Source organism: Biomphalaria glabrata, chromosome 9 (assembly GCF_947242115.1).
Source record: "Biomphalaria glabrata chromosome 9, xgBioGlab47.1, whole genome shotgun sequence".
Classification (NCBI taxonomy): Eukaryota; Metazoa; Mollusca; class Gastropoda; family Planorbidae; genus Biomphalaria; species Biomphalaria glabrata.
In genome coordinates, this window is record NC_074719.1 from 3983011 (window position 1) to 3995698 (window position 12688).

The 12688-nt window shown below is 34.7% G+C and overlaps 1 protein-coding gene across 2 annotated transcripts; it reads right to left on the reverse strand.

Annotated features, from left to right (window-relative positions):
- Window positions 1-555: 555 nt before the first annotated feature.
- LOC129928072 (zinc finger protein 271-like) lies at window positions 556-10001 on the reverse strand. Of its 2 annotated transcripts, none has more exons than XM_056040423.1 (3): window positions 9704-10001; window positions 6540-6778; window positions 556-5155 (listed from the first exon to the last, which is right to left on the reverse strand). In XM_056040423.1, exons 2-3 carry the CDS (start codon window positions 6732-6734, stop codon window positions 4049-4051), a joined length of 1302 nt encoding a protein of 433 aa, XP_055896398.1. In that variant the 5' UTR covers window positions 6735-6778; window positions 9704-10001; the 3' UTR covers window positions 556-4048. The 2 variants fall into 2 exon arrangements, with proteins under 2 accessions (XP_055896398.1, XP_055896397.1); XM_056040422.1 differs by having other exon boundaries at window positions 9594-9999.
- Window positions 10002-12688: the final 2687 nt, after the last annotated feature.

The following is a 12688-nucleotide window of genomic DNA, read 5'->3' on the forward strand; positions in this document are numbered from 1 at the left end:
AAAAAAAAGTGTAGGACCTCCACATACTTAAATCTGTCCCTACGGGTGTCTTATTTAGCAGCAGAAAATATGCGAAAAAAAAAAGTCATGCGTGACTGTAGAAACTTGGAAGTTCGTCGTATACATTCCAATTTTTCAGGGCTTAAAAATGATTATAGGCCTACTAGCAGACTACAAAAAAACGTCGTTTTATTAAAAAAAAAAAAATCAGACGGGCTTTGCTAATAGCCTTCAACCTAGAAAATTTTTAACAACAGGACTAGTACATAATTGTATTTTTAAAATGAACACCTCAATTAAAAAATTTGCGATTGTATTTAAAATTAAATTTATAATTATACTCATCAATTGTTCTTTCCCAAATAATATATATTATATATCTTCTCTTTAGGTGAAGAAACGTCTTGTCAATTAGAAAATAATTGTATGTGAATCTCATAGTCATAATTTCTACTTTTGCAACACAATTTGTGCAAAGAAATGTAAAAAAGGGGGGGCTGTATCAACTTGGAAGGCCAGTTTATAGTATGCATTCAAATATTCAAGGCTTTAAAATGATTATACTAGCATTTGGTTTTATTCAAAGATCTGAAGACGTGATTTGCTGATTGTATACAAGAGTGTCTTTATGGTCTTCATATTGATGAAATCAAGGTCAAAACCAGCTAAAGCTTTTGTATCCTCTGAGACTCTGAATGAATGATACACAGATATCACAATACTGAGATATATTGATGAAATCAAGGTCAAAACCTACTAAAGCTTTTGTATCCTCTGAGACTCTGAATGAATGATACACAGATATCACAAAATCAATGTGTACAATTTATTGCTGGTTTAGTCAAGCTTTTATTATAAGTGTCGAGTTGATCTTTTTTTTTTTACCATACAATAATAATTTTAAACAGCCTCATTTTCATGAATATTTTTTTCATCAACATAATCTCCAGTAATGGAAGTCATACAGCTTCCTTAATTAGTCTAATATAATTACAAAAATGACTTAATATAAAAGATATTTAGCAATACATATACTGTTGAACATCTCTGAATTGTATGCATTTGAATTGAAACATTTTTAACATAAAGACATGCTGCATAAAATGAAGCTATTGAATGAATAATCAAATGGTTATTGTATCCAACATAGCACATATAATAAATAAATACAGTAATTTTTAACATGCACAAAATAACTTAAATGAATATTTAAATGTTTGTTCCAAGAAGAATAGCCAACATACTTTTACCTTTACCTTAGTCTCTTGGACCGTTGGGGCACCATGCCAGACTCGTCAACCGTCTTTCTCCATTCCTCTGTCTTTTGCCTTAATTAGAACCTCTTTCAATGCCAGGCCTGTCTATTCTTTTATGTTGTCCTCCCATCGCTTTCTCTGTCTGCCTCTTCTTCTTTTTCCTGGTACTGTTCCTTGAAGAAAGGTCTTTGCGAGCCCCAAAGATCTGTTATATGGCCATAGATTTTACGCTTGCATTTTTTTTTTATGATAGCAGGTCATCATGGGATGCAATCACTGCAGTAACCCTGTCTCTAATCTCTTGGTTTGTGATGCGGTCTTTGAATGTGATACCTATGATCCTCCTCTCTAGCTCTGCAGTCAGTGTCCAAGACTAACAAGCATATAAAAATGTGGCAATGACCATCGGTCTGATTTTGGTGCAGAGGGCTAAGCCTTTGTCTTTCCATATTATTTTAAAAGGGATGCTGTGGACTGTGCTATTCGGGCCAGTAGTTCAGGTTTTGTTCCCAACATACTAAATATTTTCAAATACTGGTACAGTACAAGAAACATAAGTATTAGCATATTTACTAATTTCTTTTAATAATATCAGCCAGCAAAATAAATAAAAACAATAAATCATAATAAAGTTGTGACAAAGACAAAGAGCACGTAAACAATGTACAGTTCATGGAGAATAAAAAAGGAGACTATGAACAAAACTATGACTCATTGAAATACAAATATTCCTTCCTTTCATTCATTCCTTCCACTTACGCTGAGACATTTAGAGGATGTCTACTTCTGTATGCCAATAGTGCACAGAAAAATAGTGTAAAACTTCTTGGTTAGAATCATGATCTTTCAAGAACATACATACCTATTTTCTAGGTTAGAATCATGATCTTTCAAGAACATACATACCTATTTTCTAGGTTAGAATCATGATCTTTCAAGAACATAAATAACTATGATGTGTCTCTAAGATATACAGAACAATATCATAGAACAAGGTCTTGAGTACCAACAAGGGCTACCGATAAGTTTAGTAAACTTTAAGAAAGCGTTTGATAGTGTCCACCAAGAATCACTATGGAAAATAGTAAGAGAATATGGCACCCCAGAAAAATTCGTCCAGATCCTACGACACCTTTACAGTCAGTCTAGTTGCTGCATTAAAACAGAAGAAGGAACAACCGAGTTTTTTTAGCATCGAGACAGGTGTAAGACGGGGGTGCATCTTATCTCCCTTCCTTTTCCTCCTAGCCATCGACTACATAATGAGGAGAGCAATGAACCAGACTGCCTTTGGTATTCCATGACATGTACAAAACCAAATGAAGGACTTGGACTTTGCCGATGACAATACACTACTCGGGACTACAAATAAATGCATACAAGAAATGACGGATAGCCTAGATAGAGAGGCATCCAAAATTGGCCTTCGCATAAACTTGGACAAGACTAAAATTTTGTGAGTGGGATATAATATATAAGGCAAAGGGTGCCCCGTCTGACTTGGCGAGTCAAAACCTGAAGAGTTGGACAAGTTCACTTACCTTAGCAGCATCATAACAAATGATGGGGATGCCTATATGATGTAGCATGCCAAATAGAAAAGGCAGGGAGCATTTTCCAAAGGCTGCAGCCTATTTGGACAAGCCAAGCCATTGGACTCGAGACAATAATACACCTTCTCAACACATTCCAACTGCAACATATGCATGTGAGACAAGGAAGTCATCTGTCAAAATTGAGAAAAGACTAAATGTGGCTTAACAAAAATGGCTGAGACGGATTTTGTGAGTCAGTTACACAGATCGGGTCTCTAACAAGGAAATCTTTTGCCAAACTGGGAGTCGAACACTTGGTGACGTTGTGACAGAGCGTCGCATGAGGTTTGTGGAACATGTTCTACGACAAACTGAACTACGCATACCAAGAGTTGCGATGACACGGAGGAAAGCGCAAACAGGGACGTCCTCGTATAACTTGGTGCCACACTTTCATGGAGGACCTCAGAACAGTGGACACCAAGTGGGAGGAGGCTTCAGACATTGCCAATGACAGATCTTTATGGAGACGGCTTGCCGCCTAATGCGCCGAACGCTGCGGGAGGACCTAAGTCTAAATCAGTCCATAAGATGGCTATGAAAACTTTCCACTCTAAGCCTTTGATGTATGTAGACAAACTATTAGTCATAAAGCAATACAATGACATAATGATTATGAAAGACTAACATTTTTCTTGCCTTCATCGATGTAACATTTTCTGTGACTTGCTTTAAACATTTGACCGTAGCTAGAAAAACTTAAGATTCATGTTTTGACACCACAGTTTTGGCCTTGACTGTCTTAGAAACCAGTACTGGGGTATTCTGCAAATTCCTGTATAAGAGTTATACAGCAAGCGATGCTTGAACAGGGACCTCCATGTATAACTTGTCGCCATACTTTCACGAAGAACCTCAGAACAGTTGACCATTGCGAATCATTGATTAGAGATAAGAGGCTTCTGAAATTGCCAGTGACAGATCTTCATTGAGACAGCTTGCCACCAAATGCGCCAGAAGGCCTGGGAGGATCTAAGTCTATGTAAGTAAGTAAATCCCTTTTAATATATTTCATATTTAAATGGCTTACACTACCAAGTACCAGTACTAACAAAGCTTAATGATCTTTTAAATCTGTTGCAATGAAAATCCTTCTACATATGTTAAGCATTTAAAATGGTATCTCATCAATTATCAACTCAACTGCTTGGTGAGTTTTCAATCTTGAAGGTTTAAAAAAATAACTGTTGTTTTTTTTTACCGGTTATGGACAGATTGGTGAGCTTTTAAATTTGATAATTGAGCAAATGCTTTCAAACATACTTTACATTGAAATGGCTTTTCACCAGTATGAAGCTTTTGGTGAGTTTTTAAATTTGCAGACTGAGAAAATTCTTTAAGACATATGTCACATTTAAATGGCTTTTCACCGGTATGAACATTTAGGTGAGTTTTTAGTCTGTCAGATTTAGAAAATTCTTTTAGACATATTTCACATTTAAATAGTTTTTCACCAGTATGAATCTTTTTGTGAGTTGTCAAATTGGAAAGTCGGGAAAATTCTTTTAGACATACAAGACATTTGAATGATTTATCACCAGTATGAACCGCAAGGTGAGCTCTCAATGTAGCAGACTGAGTAAATGCTTTTAGACATATTTCACATTTAAAAGGTTTTTCACCAGTATGAACCGTTTGGTGAGTTTTCAGATTCGAAGAATGAGAAAATTCTTTTAGACATATTTCACATTTAAATGGTTTCTCACCAGTGTGAACCTTTTGATGATCTTTCAATGTTGAAGAATGAGAAAATTCTTTAAGACATATTTGACATTGAAATGGTTTTTCACCAGTGTGAACCTTTTGGTGGGTTTTCAATGTTGCAGATTGAGCGAATTCTTTTAGACAAATTTGACATTGAAATCGTTTTTCACCAGTATGAATCACTTCATGAGTTTTCAATGCCGAAGATTGAGAAAACTCTTTTAGACATATTTGACATTTAAATCGTTTTTCACCAGAATGAACCACTTGATGGATTTTCAATCCCGCAAGTTGAGCAAACTGTTTTTGACATACTTGACACTGAAATGGTTTTTCCCCAGTGTGTATCACTTGGTGTGTTTTCAAATGAGAAGACTGAGAAAATTCTTTTAGACATATTTGACACTGAAATTGCTTTTCACCAGAATGAATTAACTGATGTTTTTTTAAATTCTGAAGCTTAGCAAATTTCTTAAGACATATGTGACATTGATGTTGGTTTTCAGCTTGAGAATGATTTCCAACATCATCATCTTCTATGTCATCAGTGGAGACACCTTTTTCTGAAGTCATTTTCTTTTCTTCCTTAATGGTCTCTACCTGTAAAAAAAATATTTTTTGTAATTATTCACACATCATAAATCTAAATGCTAGTACTGATAATTTACAATGCTTATATAGGTTGGCCAAAACAAACTAATTTAAAAGTTTCTAGCATAAACATCAATCTAAATTTCACATTACACATTAAACATTTATAATAATGCAACAGCTAATTTGACAAATCATGTGTGGTGCCCCAAGGTTCAAATATGCTAAGAGATAGGTGAAAGAACAACGAATTGTCTAATGAAATTAACATATATAATAATATATATATTTTTTTAAAGAAAAAAAATGTAACTAATTTTTTAATGACAAAATGCTGAATAACATTTTGTGCAGAAATAGGAAACAGCCTTTCTATGTAGCATACATTCTGAAACACTTACATAATCATAATAATAGAAATCCTCCCAAAAATTGATTTATCAAGGGATAAAAGTTCCCCTTTCAGACCTTGAGAGATCTATACTGAAAATAGTGTAAAGGTCATCTGTTTGTATAGCCCGCAGTCTACAACTGTTATGTGGCCAGCCTTTGGGCGACAAGCTGTCTCCATAAAGATCTGTCAGTGACAGTGTTAGAAGACTCTAATCTATGATTCGCAATGGTCTGATAATGAAAGGGCTATGAACCTTTTTTGTCATAAGCCTTTTCTTTTGAAGATGATGGTATATTTTTTCTAGTAGACATAATTGATGACTTTAAATGGAATCAATACACACTTTTACTTTACATACTCTACTACCACTTGTTATCTTAAGCTAAGTATATATAACACAATATGTGACGTCATCACTTTATACTTTATCTTTAACCTGTGTAATGAATTTAGTTCTTAGAATGTCCAACGATTCTTATTTAGCTACCATATAGGCATAATCGTTTCCTCCTATGACTCTGATGCCAAGATGAGGCTGGCTAGCATAGTGCCGGACATTCTGACACGTTTTGAATAGTTCAAAAAGTGTATAATGTTGCAGAATCCTCTTATGAATATGGTATTCATTTTAATAGGATGAAACGTCTCTAATGAGAAATATTCTAATTTTATCTTACTTTGATGCCATTCCACTTTGTTATTTTTCAAACATGAATTGATAATTACAATAAAAATTATTATTTTTTTGTCCCTTAATAAATAAATTGAACAGTTGCTACCTCCACACACTCATTTTTTTTGTCAGGTCGTCGACTAGGGAGGTGTGCCCAACAGATCTAGAAAGGCTACAGTTATTAGTGACATATATCTCTTTGAAAAAAAAACTAAAATAAGTATAACAATCTAATTTTACCAATTTGTGGTGCCAAAAATTTAAAAATCTGAAGCTGTCAACTATCATATATATATTAGGCCCATATACCCGGTATAATAGAATACCTGGTGTCCATCTTCCACATAAGAAGTTTCAGCAAAATTTTCTGATTGCTGTGTATTCAAGTCTGATTCATCTTCCTCTATCTTCTCAATTTTGATCTCTGGCACCTTGAAGTCTTGTTCTTCATCTGTTTCTTCCTTTTCCTTCTTCACTTTGTTGAGATCAAGGGTTAAGTCATGCTCTGAGTCAGCCATCATGGACAGTAAATGGATGTATGTCTAAATGTTTGTTAATACAACTTCTGTAAAATATATATAAAATATAATTATTTAATCGATTAAATTCATTTTAAAAAAACATTTATAAAAATTATAGCTTCGTTTTTAATTTTGAAAAACTTAATTTCTAAGAAAAAAATGAAAAGGATCTATTTAAAATAAAATAATTTTTAAAACTGCCTTATCCACTGGTGCCTTCTAATGCAATAGGACCCAATGTCATGGTTTTAGCCATGTGGTGGAATGATATATTTTTAAACTTTCATTAATGAAGAGCTCATTTTGTCATTAAATCTCGTTCAGAACCAGAACTAGTAGACCTTTTATTTTTTTAGTGAAAACCAAATATGTAAAGCTTTTTATATTTTTTAATTTAGAAACCAAAGTGCCTCTACCCAAGTTATTTAAGCCTCCACCCTGAAAATTTAGTAATTTAACCTTGTTTATTTTATAGGTATTAAAATGTTAACATATTTTTTTTGAGATTGGACATATTTTCTATATTTTTTTAATTATTTTTATTGATTACTAGCATTAGCTACCAGCTTAGCCCATTGATTACTTCCCCCCGGCTAAAAAAATATATTTGTAATAAACCTGGTGGTGACACAGATGGGGGTAGTGGTATGCGTGTAGTCAGCAAATCGCAGAAACATCTAGAGTGAATAGAGCTCAGGAGCATCAAGAGGGATGTCGTGTGATTAACCAGAAGGGTGGAGCGATGTTCCCTCCCTTTCTAGAAGGCCAGTAGGGACCCTAAATAAAGAGCAGAGGTGTCAAAGTCAAGACGGTTCAGTAATAACGACTCAGTACAAGTCCGGGACAAGACGGAGAGGCCAGTGCAAGAGTTGATACAGCTGTACAGTTGTTAACGGAGAGATATTTGTACAATCTTGTGTTACATGTTGAATATTGTACAGTATTGGCTGTGATTTATTTGACATTCAACTATTACATTATTTGGAGCCCTGAGCTGTCAGGTTCTTTAAGTTGGTGGTGTCGTGTGGTGCAGTTTGCAGAGAGCCTGAATAGTGAGATTCATTACAACATTGTTTCTTTTGCAATGGTTCCCCTTCTTTTTTTTTAAAACTTATAACAATTAAATATATATATATAATATATAATATAAACGCTCCTCCAAACACATTCCGTTCTGGCCTGTGAATTCTATATCGCTTTACTCTCCCCCACCCTCCCCCCTTAAAATTCTAGATTTTTTGTTTCCGTTACATCTAATTGGCACGGCGTGCTTTATACATTTTTGCCTGTATCATCAGTTATGGTAGGATCACAGTAACACTGAGTACGAAAATAAGTAGGAATGTTAGGCGCTGATAGTTATACTAATAATTACTAATATCTAGATTTACTAGTATTCAATTAGCTAGCGCTAGAGTAATTATTATTAAATTACTATAAATAATAGTAATCTTATCTTATCTTATATTTATATATACAGACATTACTTAAAAAAAGAAGATAATTACGTTTCGTCCTATACGCTATTCATGTGTCAATCTAGTTATTCATGTTAATTAATGACTTAAACTCTGCCAAATCGTTGGTTTTCCTGGCTGATTCAGGCAACCCATTCCATTCTCTAATGACACTAGGGAAGAAGGAGTACTTCTTGTACGAATTGGTGCTAGCGTGGAATAATGTACCTCTATCGTTGTGTTTTTCTGAGAATTTCATTCATTAGGTTTTGTTTTTTTATTTGCAAGTTATGGTTTAAAATAAGGTTTTATATATATATACATGTATTATGGCATTACAATATAGCTGTATAGCTACTTTTCTTTTTATTCAACTGTCCTGAACTGCCACTGGTGTCTCTAAGTTTAGTGATTTTACTAGATCTAAATTATGTAAATCTCTTAATCTAGATTTATATATTATATATATATTTATATAACAATATATCTAACCATCTAATTATTCTAAATTAGATGGCAGATCTAATGAATAACTGATCTATAGACTATAGTAGTATAAGTATAGATTATAGATTCATAGAAGTATAGACTATAGTCAGTATATAGTATAGTTAGTATAACTTGTAATTATAGAATATATAATTTAAATAAGAATATAATAGGATTCTAGAGATCTAGATCTTTCAGTCACAGTGAGTGACAGTGAGTCACAGTGCTATATAGATATTATATATATAAAATTATAATTGTATAAATATATATATATATAGATCTATATTATTTTATAATACTATATATTATATTATTTATATACTTAGACTATATTATCATTATGTACAGTAAGTACACATTCACTGATATACTATCACTAATCTAGAGTCAGTAGAGTTGTAAATGTAATGTACAGTAACAGAGTTTAGTAAAGTTTAGTTTAAGTTTAGACTTTAATCTTTAGTATCACTACTGACTACTGTGTACAGTATCAGACAAGAACAATAGTCTTGAATAGTAAATAATAATATATAAATAATAATATAAATTAATACAATAAATTATTATAAATTCAATAATATTTTTTTTATAGTAGAAGTAGAAGTAAATAATAATATAAATTAATAATTAATACAATAAATTCATATTTTTTTTTTAATAATAACAGTAACAGAATAATAGAATCTCTCCCCTCTAATTCTATCTAGATATATTTGATAATCTATTGACAATTGACTCATGACATAATGATAATAAATCATAAATGATAATAAAACTAAGTAAGTCGTCTAAGACTAAGTCACTAGTCTAATAAGACTAAAGTAATGATAATCATATCATAAAATAAGTCATAATGATCATATTCATAATCAATGAAAGATAATGACTAAATGAGAATGTCACTACTCACTACGTAAGTCGTCTCTAAGTTTAAAGAATTAGATCTAGATCTATTTTTCTTTCACCATTTTTTTCTTAGTTTCTAGTGCACCACAAGCCCAATTTTAATTTTGTTATAACCTGTGACAATGAAAACTATCTATTCTTGATCTAGATCTAAATCTAGAAACGATGCCTTTGTTTATTTTGCAAATTATACAGTACCGTCATGCGTCAGTACCGGAACTCGCCATAAACAAACTTCGCGATGATACCTTTTCTAATTCTTGTCATCTGTGTGACTAAATTTAGGTTTCTGGCAAGCGTTGATCCTAGGTAGATAATTTCCTGTAACAAAATAAGCGCAAGATTAACAATACTTACCAGGGGTACTTCTGTGACTTCTTGTACCCGTACCAAAATTTCCGTTTTGGTGAGACCGTACTCTTGACACGATCATGTAGAATGTAGATGCTAAGAGCTGTCAAAACATTTACTCACCTTTGTAGCTTGTAGTATATATTGTCGGCGAAATCGTTCCCAAATCTAGATATGCCGTCGTTTCGTGTTCATCCGTAGGCCCTACTCACAGCACATGCTGGGTCAAATTTATAGGCCTACAAATGCTCCTTCTTCACTGGTGCTATTAGAGCATGGAATAGGTTGCCTGAGCCAGCCAAGGAAACTAGTGACTTGGCAGAATTTAAGTCATTGGTTAACATTCATGACGCGTAGGGCGTAGACCCTAATTGCCTAGTATTCTTCATATTATATAAGATAAGCATTTCCAACAATGCTTTACAGTGCCTAAGTGATTGAAATGGTTACAGAGTGGTCTCCCTTGTTTTTTGTAAATTGTAACAATGTTTGTTTGTAAAATGTTTTACATGTTTCGGATGTTCCTTCAGAGTTGAAGATAGTTTACTTCCTAGTCCAAACCTCCCGCAGGACGACGGGGGATGGGAGCGGGCAGGGTTTGAACCGTCGACCGTCGATAAATCCGAACGACAGTCCAGCGCGCAAACCGCACGACCAGGTGCATCTTTTAAGTCTCTGGGGACCATTCTAATACAGACTTAGCTGAGTGCTGGCTTCAGTTTGTCATGCTTTCCAGACTGAATGGCTTCTGCAAGAATTCTATCTCCTTCGGAAACTTTCCAAAGTCTCAATCATATCAATCGCTGCTCTCAGTTCCTTTACAGAGGGCGTTTCTAATTAATTCATCCAAAGCGGCTGGCGATATAGCATTTTTGATCTGCTAGAGTTCTACATATTGCTACATTTGCAGTGCATGATCACTGATGATAATGCCACTTTTTTGACTTGAGAGAGAGGCACACTTGCTGGTATGAAGTCCAATGTTTTTTTTCACATCCTCAATCCTCTGATATACCTAGTTTCATACAGTCAGTACGAGATTGGCAAAACTTCAAAACGAAACTGACCATGACAACAAAATACTTATCTATAACGTCTGTATAGTGAGAACTCTTCTTTATGGTAGTGTGAGACAACATACTTGCACCAAGGGCATAGATTTAACAGTTTTCACTCGCACTGCCTGCGGAGCAAACTGTGTATCCTCTGGAGCAGTGTTTCCCAAACTGTTTACTTAATGGAACATTTCGCACAATCTGAATATTTAGCGGAACACTTTGATTATTTTTTTAGAGATTAATTCAAGTGATGGCCTACTCTTGTTAGCTATTCCAGTAGTTCATGGAACACCTATTCAGATTTCGTGGAACACAAGAGTTTCGCGGAACTCAAGGGTTCCGCAAAACACAGTTTGGGAAACGCTGCCCTGAATGGCTCGTTATTCCAATCAGGAAGTTTTGAAACAGCCAATACAAGACCACAATTGGTCTCAACAAATACATACAGTGGTCTTACGTTGGCTCGGATATGTCACTCGCATTTTTTTAAAATTATAATAGCTTTTATATAGCGCAACTTTCATGCTTATAGCATGCTCAGAGCGCTTTGGTCCAATCTCATTTGTGGACCAGTTGGAGGGGGGGGGGGTATCTAGGAGTTGGTTTTCCGTGCTGCCTTTAGGGCGTTCAGTAAACACAACTCTGCCCGAGTCGGGTGTCGAACCTCGAGCCCCCTTCTGGGTAGCCAAGACAAGTTCAAGCGCACTCAGCCCCTCTTCCAGCATGCAAGATGAAGATATTCCTAAGGGCATTCTGCATGCTGAGCTTAAGTTGGGAGTTACAAGAAACGTGAGAACGACAGGCATCACTAAAGTGTGGTGGAGGCAATCGCACAGCACTGTTCGAGCAAGTACGAATCTCGCCAAGAACAAAAGGGAAGAAGCAGGCGAATTCTATGCACAAACTGTGTCAACGGGCTTTGCCGCTCCAGAATCAGCTTGTTTAGTTACGGTTCCAGTACATCAGATTCTGTCGGACAGGAGAAGAAACCAAAATGTAGTGATTCATCCAGGAAAACGACTACGCACCCATTTCTTTCGAGGCAGGAACCATATTACGGTTGGCAATTTTGTCGTGTTTAAAAAGTGTTTGTAGCGGGTTCGTAATACTTAAAGGAAGTACAGGATGTAGGCAGTGAATCAACCCAAGGGCTTATCCTCCACAAACTCAAAATATACAAAATACCGGGTAACCATTTTTTTTTAAACTGAAAATGCAATTTAAATAGTCTTTTTTTTTAGTAGGAAAATTATATTAAATTTACAAGTACCGGTACTATGTTAGGCGGAGCTGTTGCAACTTGTAAGGTCAGTTCATGGAAGGTCCTCAAATTTTTGTAATAGCAGACTACAAAACACTTGGTTGTATTCTAATTTATATCTGAAGGCAGTGGCGTAGCATCCATGGCGCGAAGGGGTTCAATAAACCCGGGCCCACGAACATTTAGGGGCCCACACACCATGGTGTAACAAAAGTTCCCTTAAAATTTCATAAACGTCATATTAAACATTATAAAAAATTCAAAACTTTAACCCGTGTTTTCACCTAGAGTCAGTGCAAGGAACTGATTTCATCAGGTTTATTGTAATGTGGTGACGTTGCATTGGGAATCCTTTTTTTTCCCTCTATGTTAATTAAACCGTTGATAGTACCGGGTATTTTTATTTTCAGCTTTTTTTTTTTTAAGCAA